General features: G+C 57.5%; 10 protein-coding genes across 10 annotated transcripts; 5 read left to right on the forward strand and 5 right to left on the reverse strand.

Moving 5' to 3' along the window:
• Nucleotides 1-1,486: 1,486 nt before the first annotated feature.
• Nucleotides 1,487-6,641, forward strand: BDV59DRAFT_210107 (type I 3-dehydroquinase-domain-containing protein; the record flags this gene model as incomplete). The annotated part of the gene is made up of 6 exons (XM_073695531.1): nt 1,487-3,538; nt 4,208-4,749; nt 4,804-4,967; nt 5,024-6,039; nt 6,082-6,211; nt 6,280-6,641. The coding sequence occupies 6 exons, from the start codon at nt 1,487-1,489 to the stop codon at nt 6,639-6,641; spliced, it is 4,266 nt and encodes a 1,421-aa protein (XP_073544435.1).
• BDV59DRAFT_185971 (uncharacterized protein) lies at nt 6,628-8,300 on the forward strand. The gene has a single exon (XM_073690941.1). It carries the CDS (start codon nt 7,049-7,051, stop codon nt 8,060-8,062), a length of 1,014 nt encoding a protein of 337 aa, XP_073544436.1. The 5' UTR covers nt 6,628-7,048; the 3' UTR covers nt 8,063-8,300.
• On the reverse strand, nt 8,103-10,846 carry BDV59DRAFT_104545 (putative pH signal transduction protein PalA). Its single transcript, XM_073686493.1, has 5 exons — nt 10,808-10,846; nt 10,521-10,758; nt 10,403-10,457; nt 9,449-10,343; nt 8,103-9,386 (listed from the first exon to the last, which is right to left on the reverse strand). Exons 1-5 carry the CDS (start codon nt 10,813-10,815, stop codon nt 8,144-8,146), a joined length of 2,439 nt encoding a protein of 812 aa, XP_073544437.1. The 5' UTR covers nt 10,816-10,846; the 3' UTR covers nt 8,103-8,143.
• A 193-nt stretch (nt 10,847-11,039) lies between these two features.
• BDV59DRAFT_185977 (putative mitochondrial carrier protein) lies at nt 11,040-12,744 on the reverse strand. Its single transcript, XM_073690942.1, has 5 exons — nt 12,182-12,744; nt 12,100-12,134; nt 11,745-12,037; nt 11,351-11,688; nt 11,040-11,302 (listed from the first exon to the last, which is right to left on the reverse strand). Exons 1-5 carry the CDS (start codon nt 12,362-12,364, stop codon nt 11,099-11,101), a joined length of 1,053 nt encoding a protein of 350 aa, XP_073544438.1. The 5' UTR covers nt 12,365-12,744; the 3' UTR covers nt 11,040-11,098.
• A 544-nt stretch (nt 12,745-13,288) lies between these two features.
• On the forward strand, nt 13,289-15,035 carry BDV59DRAFT_104585 (putative sterol carrier protein). Its single transcript, XM_073686494.1, has 2 exons — nt 13,289-14,049; nt 14,102-15,035. The coding sequence occupies exons 1-2, from the start codon at nt 13,556-13,558 to the stop codon at nt 14,982-14,984; spliced, it is 1,377 nt and encodes a 458-aa protein (XP_073544439.1). The 5' UTR covers nt 13,289-13,555; the 3' UTR covers nt 14,985-15,035.
• A 1,179-nt stretch (nt 15,036-16,214) lies between these two features.
• On the reverse strand, nt 16,215-17,686 carry BDV59DRAFT_185986 (4-hydroxybenzoate octaprenyltransferase). Its single transcript, XM_073690943.1, has one exon. The coding sequence runs from the start codon at nt 17,555-17,557 to the stop codon at nt 16,550-16,552; it is 1,008 nt and encodes a 335-aa protein (XP_073544440.1). The 5' UTR covers nt 17,558-17,686; the 3' UTR covers nt 16,215-16,549.
• A 450-nt stretch (nt 17,687-18,136) lies between these two features.
• BDV59DRAFT_104599 (cytochrome P450) lies at nt 18,137-20,236 on the forward strand. The gene is made up of 2 exons (XM_073686496.1): nt 18,137-18,870; nt 18,925-20,236. The coding sequence occupies exons 1-2, from the start codon at nt 18,385-18,387 to the stop codon at nt 20,179-20,181; spliced, it is 1,743 nt and encodes a 580-aa protein (XP_073544441.1). The 5' UTR covers nt 18,137-18,384; the 3' UTR covers nt 20,182-20,236.
• BDV59DRAFT_104595 (O-methyltransferase) lies at nt 20,237-21,374 on the reverse strand. The gene is made up of 3 exons (XM_073686495.1): nt 20,959-21,374; nt 20,723-20,900; nt 20,237-20,655 (listed from the first exon to the last, which is right to left on the reverse strand). Exons 1-3 carry the CDS (start codon nt 21,287-21,289, stop codon nt 20,292-20,294), a joined length of 873 nt encoding a protein of 290 aa, XP_073544442.1. The 5' UTR covers nt 21,290-21,374; the 3' UTR covers nt 20,237-20,291.
• A 938-nt stretch (nt 21,375-22,312) lies between these two features.
• Nucleotides 22,313-23,418, forward strand: BDV59DRAFT_104604 (uncharacterized protein). Its single transcript, XM_073686497.1, has 3 exons — nt 22,313-22,508; nt 22,566-22,989; nt 23,054-23,418. The coding sequence occupies exons 1-3, from the start codon at nt 22,450-22,452 to the stop codon at nt 23,276-23,278; spliced, it is 708 nt and encodes a 235-aa protein (XP_073544443.1). The 5' UTR covers nt 22,313-22,449; the 3' UTR covers nt 23,279-23,418.
• Nucleotides 23,419-23,484: 66 nt separating this feature from the next.
• On the reverse strand, nt 23,485-24,574 carry BDV59DRAFT_185989 (NAD(P)-binding protein). The gene has a single exon (XM_073690944.1). It carries the CDS (start codon nt 24,476-24,478, stop codon nt 23,558-23,560), a length of 921 nt encoding a protein of 306 aa, XP_073544444.1. The 5' UTR covers nt 24,479-24,574; the 3' UTR covers nt 23,485-23,557.
• Between the last annotated feature and the right edge of the window lie 150 nt (nt 24,575-24,724).

The raw sequence follows: 24,724 nt of genomic DNA on the forward strand, positions 1-24,724 counted from the left end.
ACAACACAATTCTGTACACATACATATCTACCAGCACGCATACATGTGCCAATCTCCTCTTTTGTTGGACAGACTCCATGGCTTGTTTTCGCCGAGGATGCCAGCCAGCGATTACGTTTTGTTTATTACTCTGTGCGTGTGTATTTGGTCCTGTTTGACTCTGCTTTGTTTGCCCCCAATACCCCGGTATTCTGGTTCGTTGGTGTTTTTGTTCTTCCGTCCTATACACCCTGTCGCTTTAGTATCTAAAAAACGGAGTATTGGTGGATGATGATGTGATACTTTGGATCTATGGAATCAAGATTGTCTCGGCTTGATGCTGATCGAATGCCCTGATACCCTGAGTTCGGCTTTGAGGTCGTCGGAGAGATGCCGAGGCGAGGTCTCGTCAGCTTGACTGAAACAATGGAAGCAGGCTGAAGCCACACGGCCAATGAGCTCTGCCTAAAAGGGGGACTCGATGAGTGTAGAATGTAACCGGCCAATTTACCGGACGAACTCCCAGTCGAGGGACGGACAATTAGACCCTGGTTTAGCCTTTCCCAGAGCAAAAGTGGGTATGGCTGGACCAACGGGAGACGGGATTGATAGCATCAGGAACGGGTATTTCCTCGTATCATAGAGCTGGACGGTGAAGATCTGGTAGGACGGCGTTGCGGATGTGCTGCACGAGAGCCTTGAGTGGTCTTGACGGGGCTCGAAGATCAGTCAGAACCACAACAGCGATGATTCTGCCTGTGCGAGGAATAGTCTAGTGGGCTCGACGGAGCAGAGAGGACAGTTGGGGGGTGAAGGAAGTATAGAACGTAGTAGCATCCTCAGCCGGGAGAGATGCTGATTGGCGGAGAAACCGATTCCGCGACCCCGTGATGCGGAGCCCCAAATAATCCAATTCCGGGGAAATTTAGCCGTCAACTTCTCTCTCTCTCTCTCTTCCTCCTCTCCCTTGGCCACTCTTCTCTATCGCACCTTATCGGACTCTCTCTCTTTCGCCTCCTTACTCCCTCTTTTCCTTCCTCCCTCTCCCTTTTTCCTTTTCTCCATTTATCCTGGCAAATGTCGCCGTCCCTTTTCCCTGTCCTTGGCCGTCCTCTTTCACCGAACACGCGCGCTCTGCCAATTTCATCGGATTCGATCCCTCCCTCCGACCTCCCGGGTATTAAACTCGGACCTTCACTCCCTTTTGACCGTCAAATTTTCTCTACCTGGCCTTGATATTCTCCGACACCGCGTCCCCCGTCTACGACATCCCCGAGTGGCTCAAGGTCTCCCCAGGACTTCGACCCGGGCGATCGTCAATGCCATATCGACCACACTGTCTTCTGCCTCTGGGATCTCCTTTTGCTGTTATCGCGCCTCACTCTCCTTCTGTCTTCGTTGATCCCGTGACCCCTCGATCGTTCGCAAGGGGTCCTCGGACAATTGGCCAGTCGGGTAGCCTCGGTAACTCAAGTATGAACACGCGAGATTCTGCTCATGCGATGAGATGATGCAGACAGCCTTTCATAAGCCCGTGGCTATGACCCTTCTCACAGATCATTCCCCTCCAGTCACCTCTCTCAAGAATGCTGCATCTTCGGTATCCCTCGCTTCGATCATCCAGAGTCTCCCACCGGAGCCTTCCCACACGGTGGTGATTGTGTACCGCCCCGGCCAGGATGCCATCGTGCAGGTCGTCGCGGAGATTCTTGGAAAGCCGTGGACGACAGAGACCTCGTTGGCCACATTAGGAAAGGGCAGTAATGCGGTGGTGGTGGGCATCCTCGCCGATGACCTCGCTCGGGGCTTGGGGGGCGGCGAGAAATCGGACTGGGTCTTGATCAACACTCACTGTGTGGATGATGGGTCTTTCCCCACCGAATCGCTGAGCGATGGCTGTGATTACGAATTCCTCTACTCCTTGAGGAGTCCCTTCTTTCGCCGGGACCTCACCCGGTTTCTCTCCCTGATTCTCGGACAGACTCGCCCGCACGACGACCTCAAGACGAAGACCCGCACGAATTTCATCTCCACCACGTTCCCGGATGTCCATGCCGCCTTGCCCAATCTAGATATTCTGTCCGTCGGGTCGGATGCGGTGGAGCTGCGTGTTGACTTGCTGGTTGATCCGTCCCAGCAAGCGTCTGACCCGGTACCCAGCCTCCGCTATGTCGGGCAGCAGTTGATGCTGCTCCGGCAACACACCGAGCTTCCCATCATCTTCACCACCCGATGTACGAAGGAGAACGGTAAGTTCCCGATGGACGATCCGACCCTGTTCTACAAGTACCTCCGCCGGGCCATCCAGTGGGGGGTGGAATATATCGATGTCGAGCTGTGGCTGCCGGAGGAGATCCGGAAGCAACTCGCGGATGACCGGGGCAACAGCATCATCATGTCGGCGTTCCATGATTTCTCGGGGACGTGGAAGTGGACGTCGCCCGAAGCGCCGCGGATCTTCGCGGAGAGCGCCAAATATGCCGACATCGTCAAGATGATCGCCATGGTGACCACCGTCGAGGCCAACTATGAGCTCGAGTATTTCCGCTCAACCATCAAGGAGACATATGGGCCGTATCCCGTGCTCTCAGCCGTCAACATGGGCCAGATGGGTCAGCTCTCGCGTGCCCTTAACACAGTGTTCTCGCCGATTACGCATCCTTTGTTGCCCATGATTGCGGCGCCGGGTCAGTTGACGGCCGCCGAGATCAACGAGGCACTTCACATTATGGGGCAGTTGCCCAAGCGGGATCTCTATGCGATTGGGTCCTTCCGGTCTACCCCGCAGTCGATGTTCATGGAGAAATGCTTCAACGAGCTGAGTCTGCCGCATACGCTGACGTCGATCGATCGCGGCCCGACGAATTCGATCGAACGCGTGATCACTCAGTCGTCCTTTGGGGGCGCGTCCGTACACCCTCCGATCTCCAGCAGCACCGCCTGCATCCCAGCCGTCAGCGAGGCCGCACGGGCGATTGGCTTGATTGATACTATCGTCGCCGCTCGCGAGCCGGGGTCGCAGTTGATGGGAGAAAATGCCACCTGGAAGGGGATCCGGGCGACCTTGACCCGCGACTACGTGCCGTCGGCGTACCGCGGGCGGGCGGCCATCATCCTGTCCGGGAGTGAAGGGGAAGCATCGGCGGCGATTTTGGCGCTGCGCAGCTTAGGGGTTGGAGCGATCTACACCGTCGGGTTCCGAGCGAGCGGGCCGCTCGCCGAAGGCCTGGAGCCGTTCACCTCGATTCAGTCCGTGAAGCTGGTGGAGCAGCCGTTTGTGATTGTGTCGGCGCTGCCCCCCGAGAAGTCCCTGCTGGTGCAACCGTTACTCCGGCATTACCGCACGAGTGGGCGCGCATCGCCGCCATCCACCCGGGGCAAGGTATACCTCGATCTGACCCGCGGAGAACGTACCGGAGACCCTGTGGGTGTGGCCGTCCATGCCGGATGGACGGCATACGGAATTGACGATGTGAACGCCTGGACGACCGTGGAGACGCTGCGCCTCCTGGTGGGACAGAACGTGCCGTTTGACTTTGTGCGGATGGCGTCAGGGCGGGTATTTTGACGAGCATGTTTCCACCCTCCCCGTCCCCGTTGCCTGTTTGTTCTGGTTTCATGTTCTATGTTTTTGGCTGCACACATGTGTACATATATAGATGATATATGACAGGGAGGAAGACACCCACCGAATCTCTTGACTGGCTATCCTTTTCCGACCTCCGCGCCGGGCGACGGCGGCTTTGAACGGAACTGCATATGAATTCGCCACGGATCGAGGCCTCTCGTCCAAGCCGCCCGGCTGAAGGGAGCGACGATCGCACGCCATATCCGAGATTTAACCCATCCGGGAGGGCAAGATTGACCCAAGTGTATCAGATAGATCGAAGAGCTAGCCGGAACGGGGTGAAGAAACCGAAACGATCGTAGAGCAAGACAGACAAGCTCAGACCTCGCGGGGCATCGTCCGTGATAGACAGGGGAAAATCCCGGAGCAAAATAGCCGCCTGCACGTTGGAGCGTATACTGGGGTAAGCCCAATCGGGTAAAATCCCCGCAGCGGCTGGGCCTCCGCCGGACTAGTCCCCGTACGGTTAGCGTCCGGTACTCCACGTTTTTCGTTTTTAAATCCGGGGTTTTCGCTTTCTTTTCCTCCTTCCCCTCTTTTCCCTCTTCCTTCAGCTTCCTCTCCTCTTCCCCCCATGTCCCAACCATGTCCCGTCCCCAGGTCAGCATCGACCGGCTGACCCCCCGCCGTGTCAATGTCGAGCCGAGGGAGTCCATGAACTGCAAGTCCTGTCGGAAGCGGAAGATCAAGTGTAACCGCCTGCGTCCGAGCTGTGAGGCCTGCAAGGTCTTCCAGTGCGCTTGTATCTACGATGCCGTTCCGAAAAAACGCGGCCCCAAGACCGATGTGCTCGAGGCGCTGCTCAAGCGCGTCGATGGGCTGGAGAAACGCCTGCAGGACGAACATCACCCGCTCTCGCCTGCCTCGTCCACCTCGCCCATCAAGTCCTTGGAGACCGCGTCTATATCCCAGGTGAACTTCCACCCGCCGCCTCCACCGCACCAGTTCCCGCCCCCGGGGGTACCGCAGGCGCCCCCGCCGCCAGCCCAGAACCCCCTGCCCGACTCCATGCTCGATACCTATTTTGCGCGTCTCCACGGGAAGCCGTACTTCATCCTGGACGAGACGGCTACGCGCCAACGCCACCAGCGCGCACAGCTCCCTCCGTTTTTATCCATGGCCATCTATGCTTTGACGTTGAGGTATGCCTTACTACCTACTTCTTATCCTGGCGAATCACCAGACTAAGGGGTCAGATATACCGCCCCCAATCCCCACCCCCAAGGCCTCGACTACGCACGACAGGCGCGACGCCTGGTCGACATCGACAGCCCGTCGACCGAGGGTCTTCAGACCCTCCTGCTCCTCTCACAGACCTTCTTTGCCTATGGCCACGGGAAACGGGCCTACATGACTCTGGGTAGGGGCTAGACTTTCACCCTCCCCCGTCGTCCCGCTGATACTGATGACGGACAGCCAACGCAGTGGCCATGGTCTTGGCTTTGGACCTGTACCGCGAACTCAGTTCGCAATCCGTTCCATCGCATGAACGCGAGACGCGGCGTCGGCTGTTCTGGACGGTCTACGTGATGGACCGCTTCCTCACCTGCGGCTCCAAACGGCCGTGTCTGCTCGCAGACCACTCGATTGTGCTGCGTCTGCCGACGACCGGCTCGGAGACGGGTGAGTTCTTCAACCCGGTCGGCCCCAACATCCAGTACGGCGACGTCCGGCGCAAGGGCTCGGGCGGGGCCGCTCTCCTGGTCGATATCACGCGCATCCTCGGGGTTACGCACCGGTATCTCGCGGCTGGCGGGGTCAAGGGCGACTCCCATTTCCCGTGGCATTCCCTCTCCAACCTATCCAAGATCCGACAGGAGCTCGACATCTGGGCAGCCGGCACCCAGGACCTGTTCGCATCCATCGAGGCCCTCTTTGGTCATCACGAGAGCACCCTCCTCCTACTCAGCAAGCTGATCTACCACCTCGTCCACTGCCTGTTGTATCGGCCCTTCTTGCCGATCGACCTGGTCGAGCTGCGTGGCAGCGGCCAGCACCAGTCGTGGCAGATCGAGGCCACGACGCTGTGCTTCTCGCACGCCAACGCCATCGCCGAGCTAGTCGAGCTGGCGCGCCACGCGCCGCGCGTCGAATGGCCCGACCTGGTCGCCTATTGCGTGTGCACGGCCGGGACCGTCCACGTCCACGGCGTCCACTACCACGGCCGCGAGGGCGAGGTGTTCGCGTCCAGCGCCGACTTTCTCGGCCGCGAGATGCAGCAGCTGTCCTGGCTGCGCCAGCACTGGTCCGGCGTCCACCACCAGCGCGAGATGCTGCAGACGCTCTCGGCGTGTCATGCCGACCTGGTCCGCACCTTGGCCGCCCGCCCGGTGCGCTTCGCCCCCGTCTTCCACCTGGAGGATTTCTTCGATCGGTATCCGGGTCTGGTCATCGACGCGGGACATGTGCGCATGGCCGATGACGAACCGTACGTCAGCTTTCCTTCCTTTTCCTGCCCTTTTCACTAACTCTAGGCTCCGCCAGAGTCTCCTTCGACCGATCAGACTTCTCGGACAACCGGCTCCTCATCTACCAGAGCCTCCCGGCGGCCCCGGCCACGCTCCCGTCGCAAAACACCCGCAGCCCGAACTCCCTCGCCTTCCAGTCGTCCTCGCAGCAACCCTCCGGCGCCACCTGGTCGGACCTGGGCCTCCCCGATGGCACGCTGCCAGGATTCTCGCCCAGCGGCATCGGCGCCTCCCCGGGGGCGTTCCTCGCCGAGTCGTCGTTCGCGTCGGGAGGAGGAGCGCCGACCACGCCGCCAGCCGCCCACCATCCGCAGCCGCAGCCGCAGTACGCGACGTTCCCGTTCGAGGCCAGCGTCGCGGCGACGGCGCTGACGCCGGACGAGCAGTCGCAGAGCAGCGCATCGGGGACGGGAAATGCCCCCGGGGGCGCAGATCCGTCGTCGGAGAAAGACCCGTTCCTGAGTCTGCTGGAGCAGTTGGCGGAGAACGAGCACTCGCAGGGTGGGCCCAGCGAGCTGGATTTCTTCCTGGGGGAGCGGCTGGACGAGGCCTCGGAGGCGGTTTGATAGATACCCCTGTATAGTATTATGATGATCACGATTGATACCTCTAATGTATTTGTTTCTGTCCAAGTTATGGTATGACGTCATGACTGTAGTATATCCCTTCAACATCATCATCATCATCATCATCACAAAACCCCCGTCCACACAGCAACAACTACCACCACCGCACAAACCAACGGCCATGGACATCGACACGCTGGCGACGAAGCACAACTGGGTCCACGGGTCCATGCACCGGCCCTTCACGCTGATCGTCGCGCTCTACCTGAGCGAACAGACCAGTCTGGATCTCGCCGTGAAGGAGATCCTCAGCGTCATCAACGAGATCTACTACGGCGGCGAGCCCGACCGGACAATAGGTGCGTCCTGCCTGCGTGCCTGCCCCGGCATACACATCCCCCACCCGCATGGCCGCACCCGTCGCCTCTAACAGACTCAACCCCACAGACGACGCCCTCCGCGACCTCTGGGCCTCCATCCTCCACGCCAGCCGCAAGCTCCCCCGGCAGGACCCGTCCCATCCGCAACCCCCGAGCGTCCCGACAGGGTCCCAGCTCCGCCTGCTCGCCCTGCTGACCGCGCTCCAGCGCGCCCCGGACCCCGTGCCCATTCCGCCGTCCCACGTCTCCCTCCTTGACATGGATGCGCCTGCACCGTCCGACGATCTCACCCTCGACTGGAGCGGTCCCGCCCCGGCCAGCGCCAGCGACAGCGGCGCCGGCACCAGCACCCGGAAGACGCTCCGCTGGATGCACCTCCCGCTCTTCGAGGAAACGGTGCTGCAGGCGCTCAGCGACGAGCCGGGTCGGCGCGCGGGCTTCTCCGCGCTGGAGACCACCGCGTGGGAACGCCTCGTGGCGTTTCTGGCGCTCGTCGCGAAGCAGGAGGTCGTTCATTTGGAGGGCGTGGCCGTCGCGATGATCCGGTGGGCGTTGGAGGTGCGCCATGACGATGGCACCCGCGTGTCCCCCGCGGAGATGGATAGCGCCGCCGCCGCCGCCGCCGCTGCTGCTCCGGCGGCTGGTGCGGGGACGACGGGTGAGCAAGAGCAACGGGGTGTTGGTCGCGGCGCGGCGAGGAAGGGTCATGTGAAGGCGCGGTCCGGGGGCAGTAGTCGGGCAGAGGGGGAAGACGATCCGGCGACGAGGGCCCGGCTCGAGGCCACCCGGTTGAACGTGTATGTTGCGGCGGCGGCGTTGTGGGCGATTATCATGGGCGAGGAGCTGTGGCAGCGCCGCGGCGAGGAGGGGGGGGAGGAGGGTGGAGGTCCGTCGGCGACGGCGCAGATCGGACGCATCTCCAAGCGGAGGTGGAATATGTGGATTGATCGGTTGCGGTTCTTGAGCCTGCGCGAGGATCTGACGGTGTCTACGAGAGAGTTGGCGGCGGAGGCAGCAGCGGTGATGGTGAGGGTGGTGTAGGCCTGATATACGCCGTGGGCATGGAAGTACTAGTTAAGTAAGTAATGTATATTCTATACAAAACAGATCCATGGTGGTAGCCTAGGAAAATTTCACCCCCTTGCTGGGATCCCACGTCCCGCCCTGGCCGAATCGGATCCCCATCTCGGGGGACCAGACGCCCGGCGCGGCGCGCGTGGGCTGCGGCGCTGTCAGAGGCTCGCGCGGCTGCGCAGGCTGTGACTGCGGCTGCAAGGGCGACTGCGCCGGCGGGGAGGGCTGCGGTGGTGCCGGCGGCGCGTTGTAGCGGAGCGGATGCTGCGAGAGATTAAGCGACGCCATGGCGGCGACGCTGGAGATGTCGCTCTCCAGCTGGCTGGCGTCCATGCGGCGCTGGTGCACAAAGGCCTTGCAGTCGTCGCGGAAGCGGCCGACGATCTTGGCCAGGTCGTTGTAGAATTTGCGCCCGACCTCGATGTTGGAGATGATCTCCTTGTACTTCAGGTACCCGTTCTCCAGCTCCTGCAGCGCCTTCTCCCGCTCCCGGGTCGATGCGTCGCCGCCCTTGTGCGCCCGCGTGAACGCCCGGTTGGCCTCGCGCACCTGCGCCGCGATCTGGTCCTGGTCGTGCTGCTCCCGCGCCACCATCTCCAGGTCCGCGTCGTACAGCCGCAGCTGCTCCTCGAAGAGCTCCTCGAACTGGCTCGCCTGGATCGGCTGCATGGGGAACTCCCGCTCCAGCCGGGCCGCTTCGCGCAGCAGCGCCCGGCTGATGTCGTCCCCGCGCGCCTTGTCCTTGACGGCCTGCGCGCGCCGTTTCCGCCGACTCTCCAGCCGGCTGACCTCGCTGAGACACCCGCGCAGCCGGGTCGCCTCCCGCTCCAGCTCCGGCGGGATGGCCGCCCGCCGGCTGCTGGGCACGTACATCTCCAGGTCCCGGTTGGTGCCTGTCAGCACGCGGAACACGGCCGCCGAGTCGCGCAGCTTCTGCTCGACCAGGTTGTCGCTGTTCTGGGCCGACGTGAAGTAGCCGTCGATCTCGCGAGCCGTGGTGTGCAGCTTCGGCGCCGCCTCCTCCGACGCGGGCCGGGACCAGCGGTCCGTCCCGAATTTCCGCCGCGAGGCGTCGTCCTCCGCCTTCTCCGCCGCCAGGAGCTCCACGCCTTCGTTGTAGACGGCCTTGTCGTTGGCCTTGACCTTGTCCGTGTCCTCGAGGGAGCGCCGCAGACGGTTCAGGCCGTCCTGCTGACGCATCTCCTCGGCGTGCGAGACCAGCGTGGGCGGCAGCCCGAGCGGCTTCTCCAGCGCCTGCAACGACCCCGGGAGGTTCAGTGACGATAGCAGGCTTTTGTCTCGTTAGCCGTCGGGGGTTGCGATTGTCGACGGAGTAATAGGGGTTGCACTTACTCTCGTAGCTTGTCCGTCATAGTCTCCAGCTCGCCAATGACGGTCTCGTTGACCAGCCGGTCCCGACGGTCCGAGTAGATGCTGGCGGCGATGTGGACGGCATAGGGGACCAGCTTGGCGAACAGCGGCTGGCCCAGGGGCCCGTTCTCCCCCAGCATGGAGATGGCGTCGGTGACCTGGGTGGGCGCCTTGGCGGCGACCATGGAGGCGCGGTCGATGATGCGGAGCTCGGACTTGGGCGGGACGGGCTGGAGATAGATGACATCGTTATCCTTCTCGGCGCGCTTCAGGTCCTCGGTGACGCGGGTCCGGAGGCCCTGCAGGTCGCCCAGGACGGTGCGGTTGATCCAGCGGGACTCCTTCAGGGCCTCGTGGACGCAGGCCTCACTGTCGCGCAGGCGGGCGACCTCCTCGCCGTACTTGCGCTTCTCCAGGCAGTCCAGCGACTGGCGGTACTGGGCGGCGGCGGCGAAATGGTGATGCTTGGCGGTCATGTGGTGGATCCAGTCCGGGCTGATGGCGTTGGACTTGACGGCGTGGTCACTCGCGTCGGCATAGAAGTCCGACACCTTGGCGGCCAGGCGCGCGATGGACGCATCCTTCAGCCCGTCCTTGACGGCTTTTTGCCAGAAACATTCCTGCGCCTCGGCCAGGAGCAGCTGCTCCAGGCTCTGCAGCGTCATGTCGTCCATGTCCTCGGGCGGCGCCGTGCGCAGGTCCGGAAGGATGTCGGACCGCAGGTGCACCAGCACCCCGGCCGCCTGGCAAAAGTAGTTGCATGCCTGTTTGAGGCCGTCGGATGTTGTGCGGTTCACGGCGAAGGCGAGTTGCGAGTAGAGCGCGGCGATGTTGAAGGTGATGTTGGCGAGTTCGAAGCGGATGTTGTTCTGCGACGCTGCGGTCCGTCAGCAACGAACGCATTTGCATTCCCCCCTCCCGCCGCGGTCAACTTACTCGGCCGCGAGGTGTTAAACCCAAACGCCGGATACCAGGGGAACTCGACCCCGACCTGTAGACGCCGTCGGTCAGTTACTCCGTCGTTCTATGGGGACACTTCTCAAGGTTGACCCACGTCGACTGGGAATTTCCCGCCCAACCACTTCAACTGGGCCGCATATGTCACGAGCCGGCTGACCCCGCTGACATGGGGTTCCTGGACGCTAATTGCCTCTGCCCGAAGACGATCGATGATCAGGAGATCGTCGGCGAACATGTCCGGTCGTTGGTCATATTTGGACGAGATATACTGGGTGATGGCATCGGAGAGAGAGACGGGGTGGGAGCGCCGGAAGGGGATTTGGAGGATATTGCTAGGAGACCGTCAGACAAAGCTCGTTAGGAAGAAGGCAGAGGACATACGAAGCCATGGCGGAGGGATGCCAGGAGGGAGAGGTGGTGGAGGTGGTGATGGAAGAGGAAGATCGTCGGCGGGAACTTTTGTTGTTGACCAAAACCCCACGGCAACGGATGACGTGGGTGGTGCCTGAGGCAGCATCTGTGCGGAAGTAAGTACCTTCTCCCTCCTCCCACTACTACTACTACGAGGTAGGTACCTACGGTAGTCCCAACGGGTGGATCCATACTAAATTATACATGATGGAATTTGCATACTATGTACTCCAGAATCATTTAATACACGCACGTCTTAGATCACTCCAACTGGTTGATCCGCATCTTGATGTACTCGAAGATGCTCAACAAAATCATGTTGTTCACGCCCGTGCGGATGAGGATAATTGAGAGGCCTTTGTACATGCTCGACTTGGCCACCGCGGCCGATGCCTCGCCGACTTCCTTGGTCTTTCCCAGTAACACACTCTGAGCGCGCGTCTTGCGGGTATCAAGCGGATAGGTCTGGGGTTGTCAGTGAGGAAGTCCTTTCGCTGATCACCGCGCACTTACACAGAACCAGGGCACAGTGCTGCAGATGGCACCGGCAATCATGGGGCCCCCGAAGGGAGATTTGTCCGGGCCCAGCTCCTTGGCGGCCAGCTGTTTCACCGTCTCGTAGACGCCAAAGTACAGGCCGGATCCCAGGGTATCGCGCAGGGCGTGCAGGTGGAACCCCGTGTATAGTCCACGGACGCCATACCGCTGGACGATCTGTCGGATCGCCTCAATGGTGCCGAGCCGGGGTTTGCTCCGCAGCGACGGGTCGCCGACGGCATCGGGGGCGGCCTGAGCCCGGTGGGATACTAAGACGGAGGTCTGAACGACATTTTTGGCCAGCTCAAAGGGGCCTACATCACGGTCAATCCACCATCCGGAGCCGACCGGGGACCATCCGGACACTTACAGGCCAGGGGAGAGCTGATCAGGCCAGCAAACAGACCCGCGGCGGTGAAGGTGGCCAGGGTCGACAGGGTGGGACTACTGCCCGGCTGGTTGTAGAGGGCCAACGGAGACTCGCCGGTCATGCTCTGGACGAAGTCGGAGATGCGATGTTTGGCCGCGTTGTAGGTGGAGAAGTTCACGACGCGGACGGCGGTGACACTGGCCAAGGGGGGGAGAGCGCCCGCGACGTAACCGCGGGGCCCTTCGGTGCGCCAGAGATAGCGAACGCACTGAAAGACATTGGAAAAGTTGTGACTGGATGGAGGGGTTAGCTGTTGGGTCGGATGGGGGTTGGGGGCTCCGCGTGCATGACTTACGTCTGCATACGAGTCTTGACATTCTCCAGGGGAGTCTGGGATGATTAGTGGGTGCGACGGGAGGTCGAAACCAGGCACTTACGACAGCCAATGTTGCGCAGATGGTCGAAGTCGCCGAGGCCACCTGGGTTTTATACCGCTTGAGCAGTTTGTTGCGAGTGGCATCATCCATCATCCAGGTCTTGCCGGCAGGCATTCTGACAGAGGAAGATTGTGAAGGGGACGGGGTAAAAGGAGCATGTTCCGAGTGTTTGTCAAGAGTCATCCCTGGAGGTATCCCATCTGGGGCAGCAATGGGAGGGAGAAGAGTCGGGGAGCAATTCACAGGCGTCGTAGGCTGGGGAACCTGATGGAACGCAAAGCGGTCTCTCAACGGGGGAGCAGACCGTTCAGCGTCCCACAATTGTCCATCTAGTGGGCCGTAACAAGCGGAGGGAGGGTGGGATGAGCTGCGACGGAGGGACCGGAGGTCGGGGAATGAATCTGGGTCGACGGTGAGGAAGCCGAGGGAGTTGGGCTGTTGATAGTCGAGGCGGCCGTAGAAGAAGAGAGGTACCTCCAGAGATGGCCGACCTCACACGGATTGGAGGGAATAGGGGAGCGGAGGAGAGGAGGCGAGAGAGGGAGTGGCAGACGAAGTGGGAGAGGAAGAGGAAGTGAAGTGGAAGTGGAAGGGGAAGAAACGTGATCCATGATGGGGGGGCCTTCCCAAAGCGGACTAGTCGCTTGCCCAATGACGTCGTCGTGATCTTACACTCTCACTCTGCTGTTTCTACTTCTACTTCTACTTCGATCTCCTTCTCTGCTACTTTTCTGCTACTGAAATTCGGCCTCGACTTCTACTTCTACTTCTACTTCTACGTCTTCTATGCAACAATTCACTCTGGGTTGCTGCAATTCCTCGAAACAGCGCCTACCTGATCAGACTATTCGAACAAACAGATGATTGATCGCAGCCAGACTCTGGAGAGTGAGCTACGATTGACAATATCTACTATCTCAACGCTACGACCGAGGTCCCATCCATCAGATACGGTCAACCGATGATACGATCCACCGGATCAACAGGATGATCCGTCCTCGGGCCCTGGCGGCAGCGGTGCCTTCACGTGGGATCCAATCCCAGTAGTGCACAGTACAGTACTCCGTACCGTCCGGACAATACTCGGACACCATAAAGGTCGCAAAACCCTCTTCTTCGGGTTAGGGCCAACGATGGAGCCCTATTAATCTTCATATGACTGCATAACTTTCCTGGGGCTCGGTGGGTTACTAACAGCCTGGGGAGGCCCCTTATCCTCGGGACCTCGGTCGCGGCATCCCCGCAGAACCGCCCTTTGCCCCATGCACCAGCTCCCATCGTACCGCATATAACTTCCCCCCCATATCCCTCTCCCTCCACTCTCCTCCTCCTCCTCACACCTCTCTCCACCATCATCCAATCTCATCTCGCACCATGGGCAAGAAGCAAGCATCTCCCGCCTACGTCCTCGGCGTGGGCATGACCAAGTTCATCAAGCCCCGCGGCAAGGTCGACTACCATGAGCTCGGCTACGAGGCCGGGATCAAGGCCCTGCTCGATGCTCACATCAACTACGACGATGTCGAGCAGGGAGTCGCCTGCTACGTCTACGGAGACTCCACCTGCGGTCAGCGCGTCTTCTACCAGTTCGGTCTGACCCAGATCCCCATCTACAACGTCAACAACAACTGCTCCACCGGCTCGACCGGTCTCGCCATGGCCCGCACCATCGTCTCCCACGGCGCCGCCGACTGTGTCATGGTCGTCGGTTTCGAGAAGATGAGCCCCGGTAGTCTCCAGTCCGTCTACAACGACCGGGAGAACCCCACCGGTCTCTTCGGGATGATGATGGCCGAGACCCGCGGCGTCACCAACGCTCCTGGTGCCGCCCAGATGTTCGGAAACGCCGGCCGCGAATACAAGGAGAAGTCCGTCCTGCCATTCCCTTCCCATTCCCGGCGCAACTAACCGCCGCTCCAGGTACGGTGCCGAGAACCGGGACTTCGCCGAGATTGGCCGCATCAACCACGAGCACTCCAAGCGCAACCCCTACTCGCAGTTCCAGACCGAATACACCCTGGAGCAGATCGAGAAGGCCCCCATGATCCACGAGCCTCTCACCAAGCTGCAGTGCTGCCCCACCTCCGACGGTGCCGCCGCCGCCATCGTCGTCTCCCAGGAGTTCCTGGATGCCCGCCCCCACCTCAAGGACCAGGCCATCCTCATCGCCGGCCAGCAGCTCGCCACCGACAACAGCACCCTCTACAACCGGAGCGCCATCGACCTCATGGGCTTCGGCATGTCCCGCGCCGCCTGCCGCGCCGCCACCAAGGAGGCCGGCGTCAGCCCCAAGGACATCAAGGTGTGCGAACTGCACGACTGCTTCTCCGCCAATGAGATGATCACCATCGACGCCCTGGAGCTGTGCGACCCCGGCAAGGCCCACGAGATGGTCCGCAAGGGGGACATCACCTACGGCGGCAAGATGATCATCAACCCCTCGGGCGGTCTGATCTCCAAGGGCCACCCGCTGGGTGCCACCGGTCTGGCCCAGTGTGCCGAGCTGGTCTGGCACCTGCGCGGCTGGGCCAACAACCGCGCCATCGCCGGCACCGACGCCTGCCTGCAGCACAACCTGGGTCTCGGCGGGGCCGTCGTCGTGACCGTGTACAAGCGCGCCGACGGCAAGATCGCCGTGCCCGTGCCCAGCGACGTGGTTGCCAAGATCACCGGTCTGGGATACAACCCGGCCGTCGAGGCCAAGGGATTCACCGCGGAGCAGGCCAAGTCGGTGATGAGCAAGAAGGCCGCCTCCGAGTACGCCCTGTCGGATACCCAGGAGCGGGTGTTGGCTCGGTTCTAGGCCGGTGGAAGCGATGCGGAAAGAATGTCGGTCATAGGTTGAGTAAAGATTCCCTCTGTAAATTCATAGCGTCAATGGATGATACGTTGTACTCTACGCCTTCATAGTAGTAGTGCTTCATTGAACGATTCTTCTGCCCGCCGCTCTATGATCAGGGTGCAATCCCGAAGCAACCCGGGCATGCACCCGGACCTCTGCATGACCAGAGCACTCCACGAGGACTCCCCGAACAGAAGATAAGGGACCGTACCGGTAAGCAGTAGGTAGAGTGGTTCGCACCTATCACAGTTTGCGAGGTTACAAGGTTGATTTAAGGTCATGTTTGCATGGTGTTTGGCTCCTATCCTGTTGAACCACTAGTTGCGGGTCCTGCTGCCGAATCGACTGCATATTAGTGTAGTACAACCAGGTTGCCTGCTAGTGATATGGCAAAGCACCACGAGCTTCGCCTCAAACCAGGCGACCCTATAAGCAGCTGGTCCTTGCCACCCATCCCGGTAACATGGCCAGGAGCGGTGGTGTTGTAGTGGATCTTCAACCCATATGCACGCCCGTCGAGTAATGCCTTAATGGGCCCGTGCGTGCCACCGACCATAAATCAATGGACTATGCGCTCTACCCGGCCCTGGAACGTGGGCTGCGCCGGAGGATCGGGCTTGGCACGGGAGCTGCTGGCACAGGTTATGCTGGGGTTCTTCTGTCTGCTGCTGCCCCTGGGCCGTGGGATCTGGATCTGGTCAACTGTCCTGCTGGATATCTGTCCACTGACAAGGGGCCGCGCAGATAGGAACAACAGTACAATGTGGGAGATGAGGCTGCTGCTTCAGGTGGGATGCCACCTCTCCGGATCAACTGGCATGGATAGCAGCCAGAGCGTCCGATACAAAAGCAGTCTACCCTGGGGTCCGACCAGTCTACCATCCCTATGGTATACCGAGGCTTGTGGGATCCAGGATTTTGGCGTCGAGGGAAAACGAAAGGAGGAGAAAAAAGGTGGGAAGGTAGAGGAAGAACGAAGATGATGAAGTTAAAAAATTAACGTGGGTGCCTTCAGGAGGACAGAGGGCTGCCTAAAAATATACCTCTACATGTGTGTACAACGGACACAACCCAAGTGACTTATGGTTAGCGAAGGGCAAGTAGTTTGTTCAAGTAGTTTGTTCTACGTTAGCCAGATGGAAATCTCTCTACAAAAATTCCGTGCGAGTTCTCTTTGTGTACTAAGGATGGGTTAAGTTGATTGTGTACAGCTATTCCTCCATCGCCTATCCAAACGGCCTGACAGTAAATCCAGAGGATGGGGATTATGATCAATTCAAGGACAGATCAAATTACGTACGAAGCAAAGTCATAGGCTTAGATCTATTCACGGGAACCTTTTATCTTGTCCACTTTTGCTGTAGAACTGCTGAGGTTGAGATGGAGCCGATGGTACCTCATCATGTCTCATATATATATATCATCAAGTCTATCCCTACACCGTAGAGTTTCTATCTGGATCCCAACACGTTATATTCACCTTCGAGTGGGCTTAAGTTTCCACAAGCGTGAAACAATGTGCCCATTTACCAGAAATTTCCGTTTAGCGGAGAGACATACTCCGCCAACAACCCACCCGAGATGGCGACACCAGTCATCCAGAACCCCTGTGAAAACCACGACCAGCAGCTCGCCGGGTCCTTAAGATCAACCAAGAAAACCATCGCCCCGACAGAGAAGAAACATCCGCCCACCGTAACGGAAAAGAAGGCCAGGCTCATGTTGGCGTAATACCCGCAGGCGAAGAGGCATGCGCTCATACCCAGGTACAAGACAACCAGAAACAGACGCGCATAGTTTTGGAGGAGAACTGCGGTGCTCTTCACGCCGACCTTCAGGTCGTCCTCCAGATCCTGATGGGCATAGACCGTGTCAAAGATGATCACCCACAGGATGGAGGCCATCAACAGGGACAGGGTCGATTTGTCCATCCACGGTTCGGACACCCCCATAGCCGAGCTCCCAATCATGATCCCCCATGTCAGACAGAATCCCAACACCACCTGTGGGAAATGGGTATGCCGCTTGGCATAGGGGTAGTATGTGGTCCCGATGATGGTGGGCACGGTAGCCAGACTGGTACCGCTGGGAAGGAACAGGAGGAAGGAGGCGGCGGCGACAGCTTGGATGCAGGTGAAAATGAATGCGGCGCGGGGGGTAATGGCTCCACGAGGAATGGGGCGTGTGCGTGTGCGGGCGACCAGTTTGTCAACGGGAGCATCTATGAGGTCGTTCCAGGCGTGGCTGGCGTTGTTGCAGAAGAAGCTCCCACCCAGCAGGATGAGGGAGACACGCAAAACATCTTCGATGGAAGATTGTCGGACGCTGGCAGCGTGGACTACACCAAAGAAATGCGGAAAGAAGATGATGAAGAAGGCGGCCGGGGGACTCAGACGACAGAGCTGGATGTACGGGACAAAGGAAGAAGGAAGGTAGTCCACCCATCCTCCGGCATGAACACCACCGTATTGTGTGGAAAGGGAGGACTTAGGCTTGCCGTTGGCTGTGCCATTGGGCCTCTGTGCTACTCCCATGGTGAGATCGATAGACAAGATGGCACTCCAGTAGAAGGGTCCTGAAGGAAAAGCTCCACTAACCCGCGGAGAGACAGCGTGATTGAGAGCAGAAGGAGAGAGATGGAACACGGTAGGTTTCTCAATGGCATTGCGCTGGCAAATTTGTACCCAAGAGCAATCTCTGATGCCACTGCTGGGGCTCGGCTGGGCACGGTATCTGACCAACGAACTATATCCTCCATCGTGGCCTTTTAGTAACAGGATTCGTACCCTGGACCCAAAGCTGAGGATGGATGAAGTGCCATCAAAGTATACAGATCTATGAGAAGTCGTTTCATACGTGAAATTCCGATACCGAACGGTCTTGGTACGAGAGTGTATGGATCTAGTCTGCAGGTCAGATTTTGGTCAAAGCCCCAAGATAACAGGGGTCTCCGGTTAAACGCCACTGGTGCAGACCCATTCTATGCCAGAAACCCAGTGTTTTTGAGGGAAACGAACTGCTCCATTCGGTAATCAGTTATATCGCTTCTATCTGGTGGGATATAGGTCATGGCCCGGATCCACTTCGGCAATAACCTATCGCCTGCTCTGCCTCGCCAACACCCAAGATATCCTCGTATAAGTGAGACCTCACTATCTTAAACTAGAGCAGTCAGCAGGAAGGGGGATTATAGCGGGTGGAGAGCGTTACGTCGGCAGTTCACAACGGATGAGAAGGGATCTCTCGGTTTCTCGCCGGAGAAAAAGGTAGGCCTCAAGCGAGTTCAACAGGAAATACCCACATTACATCCTGCAAAGCACCTTGTTGTTTGCTCTTGGAGGCGACAGAGGTTGCTGCAAAGATGATATTGCCAGAGTCTGTGTCGACCAGCAATCCCACCGTCATCACCGCGGTATTTGTAGCATGCATTGGTACGGTGTTCTACTGGGTGTTCCAAAGGGCATATCCACGGCCACTCCCTGGCATCCCGTATAACTACCATGCGACCAAAACCATCATGGGCGACCTGGCCGAGTTAAAAGAGAGACAAAAGGACATACAGGGAATGCGTCCGTGGTTCCTCGAGCAGGCCCGCCGTCACAACTCGGCCATCACCCAGATCTTCCTCGGGCCGTTTGCGAAGCCAGCGATTCTGCTCTCAGATTATCGCGAGGTGAATGACATCCTGAGCCACCGTGATGCGGTGGATTTCAAACGAGGGAAAAAGGTGGACGTGTTCAGTGGTATCCTTCCTCATGCACACCCGGCCATGGAAACCTTCGATCCACGTTTCAGAGAGAGTCGTGATCTCGTCCGAGATTTGATGGCGCCGTCTTTCCTTCATACCGTAAGACAATTTCTTCCTGGGTCTCCCCAGAAATCCCGGACTAACGCGTGGCAGGTGAATGCACCTCATACCTATGTGGTAGCCTGCAATCTGCTGGAGTTGTGGCGACTCAAAGCACGATTAGCCAACGGACGTCCATTTGACGTCGTCAATGACATCGTCGAATTCTCCTTTGACTCTATTCTGAGCGCAGCGACAGGATTAGGCCCAGAAGGGGGAGATATTAAGAAGCAACTATCATACCTGCACCGCCTGGAGGAAACCGGCACTTGCATCTTCCAACCCGACAGCACCAATGGTGAAGTGATGGTATTCCCATCGGCAGGGACATCCACCAAACTGGCTGCCCTCACAGTGAATGAGGAATCCCTCTGGAAGGGCTTCTACATGCCCTGGCCTCGTCTCTACCACGCCATCAACAACCTGCGGCCCTCGGTCCGACATGCAGGCCAGACTCTGAGAGGATATATTGAATCGCAAATCACCAGAGCTATCCCACGGTTGACCCAAGGCGGCGAGCCAGAATGTGCTCTTGACTATGTCATTGGGCGCGAGATCAAGGCCGCACAAAAAGCCGGCCGTGAGCCAATGTTGGATGATCCGCGGATCCGGGATGAGATCTGTGGGTATCTGATTGCCGGCCATGATACATCGACTGGGTCCTTTATCTGGCTGATGCGCAGACTTCTGTCCCATCCGGAGGAACAGACCAAGATTCGTGAGAACCTGCGAGAGACATATCCCACCGCGTGGGCCGAACGACGTCTGCCCACGGCGGCGGAGTTGATTAAACATGCCCCCTACCTGGACGCCTTCTTGGAGGAGGTGCTGCGATTGAACTGCCCAGTCGTGACGATCATGGTCCAAACGAGAATGGATACTGTTGTGTTGGGTCACGCTGTCCCCCGTGATACCCAGGTGTTTTTGAACCTGACCGGCCCATCGCTCAATATGCCGTCCGTGTCAGTCGATGAGGCCAGTCGCAGCAAGACGTCGCAGACGCATAAGCCGGCTCGCCACAATTGGGATGACCTCGATCCTGAGACTTTTCGTCCTGAACGCTGGCTTCGAAAGGACGCGGACGGGAAATGGGTCTTCGATGCGGCCAGCGGTCCAACCCTTGCATTCAGTGCAGGCAACCGAGGATGCTGGGGAAAGCGTCTGGGACAGTTGGAATTACGAATTGTTTTGACGATTCTGATCTGGTCGGCAAAGTTTGATGTCCCCGAGAAATATGTTTCGTGGGAAATGTACGATTCATTGGTCACAGCGCCGAAGAAATGCCTGATGTCTTTGACGGAGGTTCAGTAGATACATTCTATGTAAACATAGATAGTGATGATCTCCATTCTAGACAGACTCCTCTATAAACTGCCCGGAGTATTGAAAGATAAGGGCTTGTTTCTTTCAGTAGACCCCCATTAGTCCATCAATCGAGAGATGTTAACACCGTCCCATAGAGGACACAGCCAATTCTCCAAACGTTCACTCCTAGCCATGCTCGTGTTAAACGCCCTGAGAGACTTCACATCCTGGGACCTCCAATATTGAGGTCGGTGCGCGCCAAAGTCAAAGTTGCGCCAGGGATTATCGGTGCTGTCATCGGCGACAAACCCACACCGCAGGACATTGTCCCCGATGATTAGTCCACCGGGACGCAGCAGACGGTGTGGCGTACCCGGTTTGGACCTTTTCAAGATGGTATCAAGGTAAAACGGATAGCCGGATTTTTGTGCATCTATGAAGATGATATCGTACGGTTCAGAGGGAGCGAGCGTCGCGAGGCTATGTCAAAAATCAATTTTTTTCGGTACAAGGACAGATGAATATACGGTCTTTTGGTCAAACTTACGTCTCCAGTGCATCACCCACGATAACTTCCGCATTTTCAATACCATGATCAGAGAAAGACTTCTCCGCCAAGGCAGCAAAGTGAGGGTCAAATTCCAGACCAGTGACTTTGCCATCTGAGCCGACAGCATGACTCCAGGCCAACATCGAAAGCCCCACATACACGCCGACCTCGAGAACTATGCAGCTGGTTGGTACATAAGGGTCAGAAGGGAGAGTATCGGGGCCATCAGGTACCTCTCTTCGCGCCCACCGTCTTTGCGAGAAAGACTAAAGCCTGGGCTTCGGACATATGGATCATGTAGTTTGCCGTTCCGGGCTGGGTCTTCCGAATAGTGGCGTGGTAGTTGACAATATGCCTTGGGAGGGTTGAGCTGTGTGTTTCAGCGTAGGTGGTCACTCGCTCGCCGACCTTCTCGTTAGGATAGAGGGCTGGGACCGATTCCTTCGGATATGACACCCGAGCTCCAGAAATAGTGGGATCTGGGATGGATTCTGCTGCCGTGGAGGATTTCCTTGGCCACACTGAGGGCAGAGTGTTTGACAGAAGAGCGAAGATTAGATCCATATTGTGATCTTCAGGTGTTGAATGAGCTGAAGGAAATTCTGAAGACAACTTGAGAGAATGCTGTTTATAGTAGGCTATATACACGGCTGCCTTGAAAATTACCCTATAGATCTTTTGACTGCTTAGCCCCTATGAAGTATATACGACACACTCAGCGTTCTTGGACACTATCTCAGTACAACCCTAGCCCAACATAGCACGTTATTGCACCGCTATCTCTGCTGAAGCAAAGTATAAACCACGTCATCCCTTAGAGGTACACGAGCAGTCGCACTTCAAATACCGTATCGCGGTACGCACAACGAATTACCCAACTGTATTGACCGGGACCCACGTGCTGACCATAAAGCAGCATTCGACAACTCAAGCCCATTATCCAGAAGCAAACCCATTTACCGAGACTACCCAAGAGAGGATCATTGTCTCCGTTCAACCCCCCTGTGCTCGTATATGAAGTGGGTCCAAACTCATCGACTTCCTGGCGGCCTACCCAAGGCCCACGCGATGGCCTATGCGATTGGGCATGCAGATCCCTGGATGTGATGTTAGGTTCGGTTCGGGAAGGATCGTTCTCGACAATCTGGGCAGTTTTAGTAACGCAAGAGGACGGAGCTAGCATCCGATGGACAGGGTCTGGACTGGCCGTGAGAAAGTAGTCCATCGTTAGCTACCGACGTGGCGAAGGATCGGGTGGGGTGGATCCTGTAAGCAGTTTCGTCAATGGATTTCAGGGTCGATTGTGAGATTAGCCTTGGGTTTTCTGGCTTGGCAAAAGAGCACATCCGCCGTGCATTAGCCTGTGGAGTCAATCTAGTTGTATCTAGTCGTATCTGTGTAATATCAACACCAACACAGCGAGTGACGATTCATATTTTTACCCCCCACGTTACAATTCTGGATGTCTCAAGGGTTCTAGGCGAAGCCACACTAAAGTCTCATACCGACTACAGTAGAGATAGGGGCGAGCAGGTTCCAAGCGAGCTGTCTCTCGGTAGTGATGGCGGAGGTGACATCCGATATGGGCTTATGGAGGAAGCCAAACTATTAGATAAGCGTAGCTCGTCGAGTGGCCGGACTTAAACCTCATCTGCAGCCGTTCTCTTGATCTTCGAAACGCCAATTTCCAGACTAGGAGAACATAGGAACAGGGCATTGCAACCATGGCACCCTCCGATGCAGATAAAATGGTGTATTCGGACTCCGACACCCGAGTCGAGGTGTGAGTATCGTTACTATCCCATTTGTGACTCAACTAAGATTATTGTACTCTTTATAGACTAAAAAATGCCGTGAAAGGACGCCTCATTCACCATCCTGAACGCTCCTTTGCCCTCGAAGTCACCCTCGACTTGGTGAAGGGGGCGGATTTCTTCTGTCACAAACCGCCCATGCACTTCCACGTTCAAGAAGAATATATCGAATCTATTCAAGGCCGTCTGGTACTGGAGATTGACGGCCGGGAAGTGGTGCTAACGCCAGGTGATGGGCCTTACAGCATCAAGCCGTACAAAGACCATCGATCGTACCCTCTTTCGCTGGATCGGCAAGAAGATGGCAATACGGTGGTCAAATTCTTGTTATCGGGTGAGAAGACCGATAGTATGTTTGAACTGAGCCCGGTTTTCTTTGAGAATTGGTACCGGTACCAGGATGATGTGGTTGTCAATGGGGCTAAGATTGACTTGATCCAGCTGTTTAGCGTATGTCCTCCTTCCATTCCTATCCCTTGAATGCTTCGGTCTTATGCCTGACTCATGGATACAGACATTTGACGCCGGTGGAACGTACATCTCCCTCCCGTGGTGGGTTCCTTTTGGGCAGACCGTCTCACGCACTATGGGTGTCGTCGTGGGACGATGGATGGGCGGTTTACTGGGCTATCAGCCTTTCTATCGTAAATGGACGTCAGATTGGGAATTGGCTTGCCAAAAAATGGAATCTTCATTCTTTCAACGGCGATTTGTCGATCGCTCGAAAAAGATGGACTGATATAGCAATTGATTCATGTAACTACCCGGCGCATGAGATAGTCCTCCTCAAATTATCTACATGTCTTCAATGACAACGTGAATTATCTGCTCCTCTAATTATCCGTATCTACTCCGAAATGGTCTTAAGGATCTCCTCCACGTTTGCAAAGGCTAGTTCTTCCATGGTCTCCTTCCAGAGCTGTTCCGAGATCTTCTTTCCCTCTGCGGTGTAGATGATCGGTGCCAACCTGTAGACGTGTTTAGCGATAGCTTTAATCATAAGACATATAAAGGCAGCTCACGGCACAATCTTCTGAAAGGAGAGGAACTCGCCATGCGTCTCCTGGCCATGTTTGACGGCTGCATCGGTGATCATTCGGGCTCCAACAGCAGCGGTGTTGGCTAGTCGGCGCATCACAACTTTCGCAATCGCTCCAGAGAAAGTCCTATCGTGCTCACGATTGAACTCGGAATCGTGAACAGAGCCCGGCGACGCGGCATTGATGACCACCACAGAAGGCGGGACAATAGAGGCCAACGATGACAGGAAGAACTGTCCCAGCAGCTTGGAGACCATCATCCGATCCAGGGGGTCTACCTTACCGTTCTTTTGGTCGAGCGATGCTAGCAGCGGAAAGCTTTTTCTCTCCTTAAAGCCTGTCCACGCAGAGACCTCCGATGACACAATTGTAATCCGACTCGGACCCCCTTGCGCGGCGCATTTTTCCTTAACCACCGGGAGCAATAGGATTGCCAGCAGGGCTGTTGAGAGATAATTGACCTGGATCATCTCATCATGGCCCGTTTTGGGGTTAAAGACCCGTGTCGCGTTGGCGATTCCGATGTTCAGCACGACGATATCCAACCGGGGGAGGCTCTTGGTGCGCTCCGCAAAGGCGACGACAGAGTCATAGTCAGACTGATCAAGTTTCCAGACCTCGATGCTATCGTCGGGCAGATCCCGGCCAGCGGATAACTTCTTCTTCGCCGTCTGACCTCTCTCTTCACTGCGCACGGCAAGAACGAGCTTGCTCAGTCCCAGATCGAGGAGCTGCCGGCTGGTTTCCAGGCCCACACCCGTGTTAGATCCGGTCACCAAGGCAGTCTTGCCCGCGAGGCTGACTCCCTGGACCGTGAGGGGCTTGGCGGTGAGCTGATTGTAGAAGAAGCGAGGCACGCTGGCCTGCTTTTCCGGAGTCACGTTGAATTTTGTCCCCATTTCGTCAGCCGATGAGGTGAGATATCGAAGGAGAGTCCGAAAGGGGGGAAGAAATGGGGGTGGGATGTTTCTAATGTGTGGAATGGAAGAGATCGAGTTGGCTGCGACTAGTCTCTTGGATTGACACACGGGTCGATCTACCCTAATCGACAATAGGAAGTTGCCAAGCATGTCAGATTATAGTTCGCTCTTGAGGCGAACGCTATCTTCAGGCAATTTAGCTCTAATCCTATACCAGCTTTGTCA

Source organism: Aspergillus ambiguus, assembly GCF_047715705.1.
Source record: "Aspergillus ambiguus strain CBS 117.58 unplaced genomic scaffold BDV59scaffold_39, whole genome shotgun sequence".
In the NCBI taxonomy this organism is placed as follows: Eukaryota; Fungi; Ascomycota; class Eurotiomycetes; order Eurotiales; family Aspergillaceae; genus Aspergillus; species Aspergillus ambiguus.

Bases quoted from the DNA above. Each gene is read 5' to 3' on its own strand.
- BDV59DRAFT_185986 (XM_073690943.1), bottom strand. From the start codon at position 17,557: ATGGGAGTAGCACAGAGGCCCAATGGCACAGCCAACGGCAAGCCTAAG.
- BDV59DRAFT_104595 (XM_073686495.1), bottom strand. From the start codon at position 21,289: ATGGATCTAATCTTCGCTCTTCTGTCAAACACTCTGCCCTCAGTGTGG. The intron at 20,901-20,958 runs GTACCTGATGGC...CCAGCTGCATAG, and splicing joins GACGGTGGGCGCGAAGAGAG to TTCTCGAGGTCGGCGTGTAT. The intron at 20,656-20,722 runs GTAAGTTTGACC...TTTTTGACATAG, and splicing joins GTGGGTGATGCACTGGAGAC to CCTCGCGACGCTCGCTCCCT.
- BDV59DRAFT_185989 (XM_073690944.1), bottom strand. From the start codon at position 24,478: ATGGGGACAAAATTCAACGTGACTCCGGAAAAGCAGGCCAGCGTGCCT.
- BDV59DRAFT_104604 (XM_073686497.1), top strand. From the start codon at position 22,450: ATGGCACCCTCCGATGCAGATAAAATGGTGTATTCGGACTCCGACACC. The intron at 22,509-22,565 runs GTGAGTATCGTT...TACTCTTTATAG, and splicing joins TCCGACACCCGAGTCGAGGT to ACTAAAAAATGCCGTGAAAG. The intron at 22,990-23,053 runs GTATGTCCTCCT...TCATGGATACAG, and splicing joins ACTTGATCCAGCTGTTTAGC to ACATTTGACGCCGGTGGAAC.
- BDV59DRAFT_104545 (XM_073686493.1), bottom strand. The intron at 10,344-10,402 runs GTAAGTTGACCG...GACGGACCGCAG, and splicing joins GTTTAACACCTCGCGGCCGA to CGTCGCAGAACAACATCCGC. The intron at 9,387-9,448 runs GTAAGTGCAACC...ACGAGACAAAAG, and splicing joins ATGACGGACAAGCTACGAGA to CCTGCTATCGTCACTGAACC.
- BDV59DRAFT_185977 (XM_073690942.1), bottom strand. From the start codon at position 12,364: ATGACTCTTGACAAACACTCGGAACATGCTCCTTTTACCCCGTCCCCT. The intron at 12,038-12,099 runs GTAAGTCATGCA...CCCTCCATCCAG, and splicing joins GTCAAGACTCGTATGCAGAC to TCACAACTTTTCCAATGTCT. The intron at 11,689-11,744 runs GTAAGTGTCCGG...ACCGTGATGTAG, and splicing joins GATCAGCTCTCCCCTGGCCT to GCCCCTTTGAGCTGGCCAAA.
- BDV59DRAFT_104585 (XM_073686494.1), top strand. From the start codon at position 13,556: ATGGGCAAGAAGCAAGCATCTCCCGCCTACGTCCTCGGCGTGGGCATG. The intron at 14,050-14,101 runs GTCCGTCCTGCC...CCGCCGCTCCAG, and splicing joins GGCCGCGAATACAAGGAGAA to GTACGGTGCCGAGAACCGGG.
- BDV59DRAFT_104599 (XM_073686496.1), top strand. From the start codon at position 18,385: ATGATATTGCCAGAGTCTGTGTCGACCAGCAATCCCACCGTCATCACC. The intron at 18,871-18,924 runs GTAAGACAATTT...AACGCGTGGCAG, and splicing joins CGCCGTCTTTCCTTCATACC to GTGAATGCACCTCATACCTA.
- BDV59DRAFT_185971 (XM_073690941.1), top strand. From the start codon at position 7,049: ATGGCCGCACCCGTCGCCTCTAACAGACTCAACCCCACAGACGACGCC.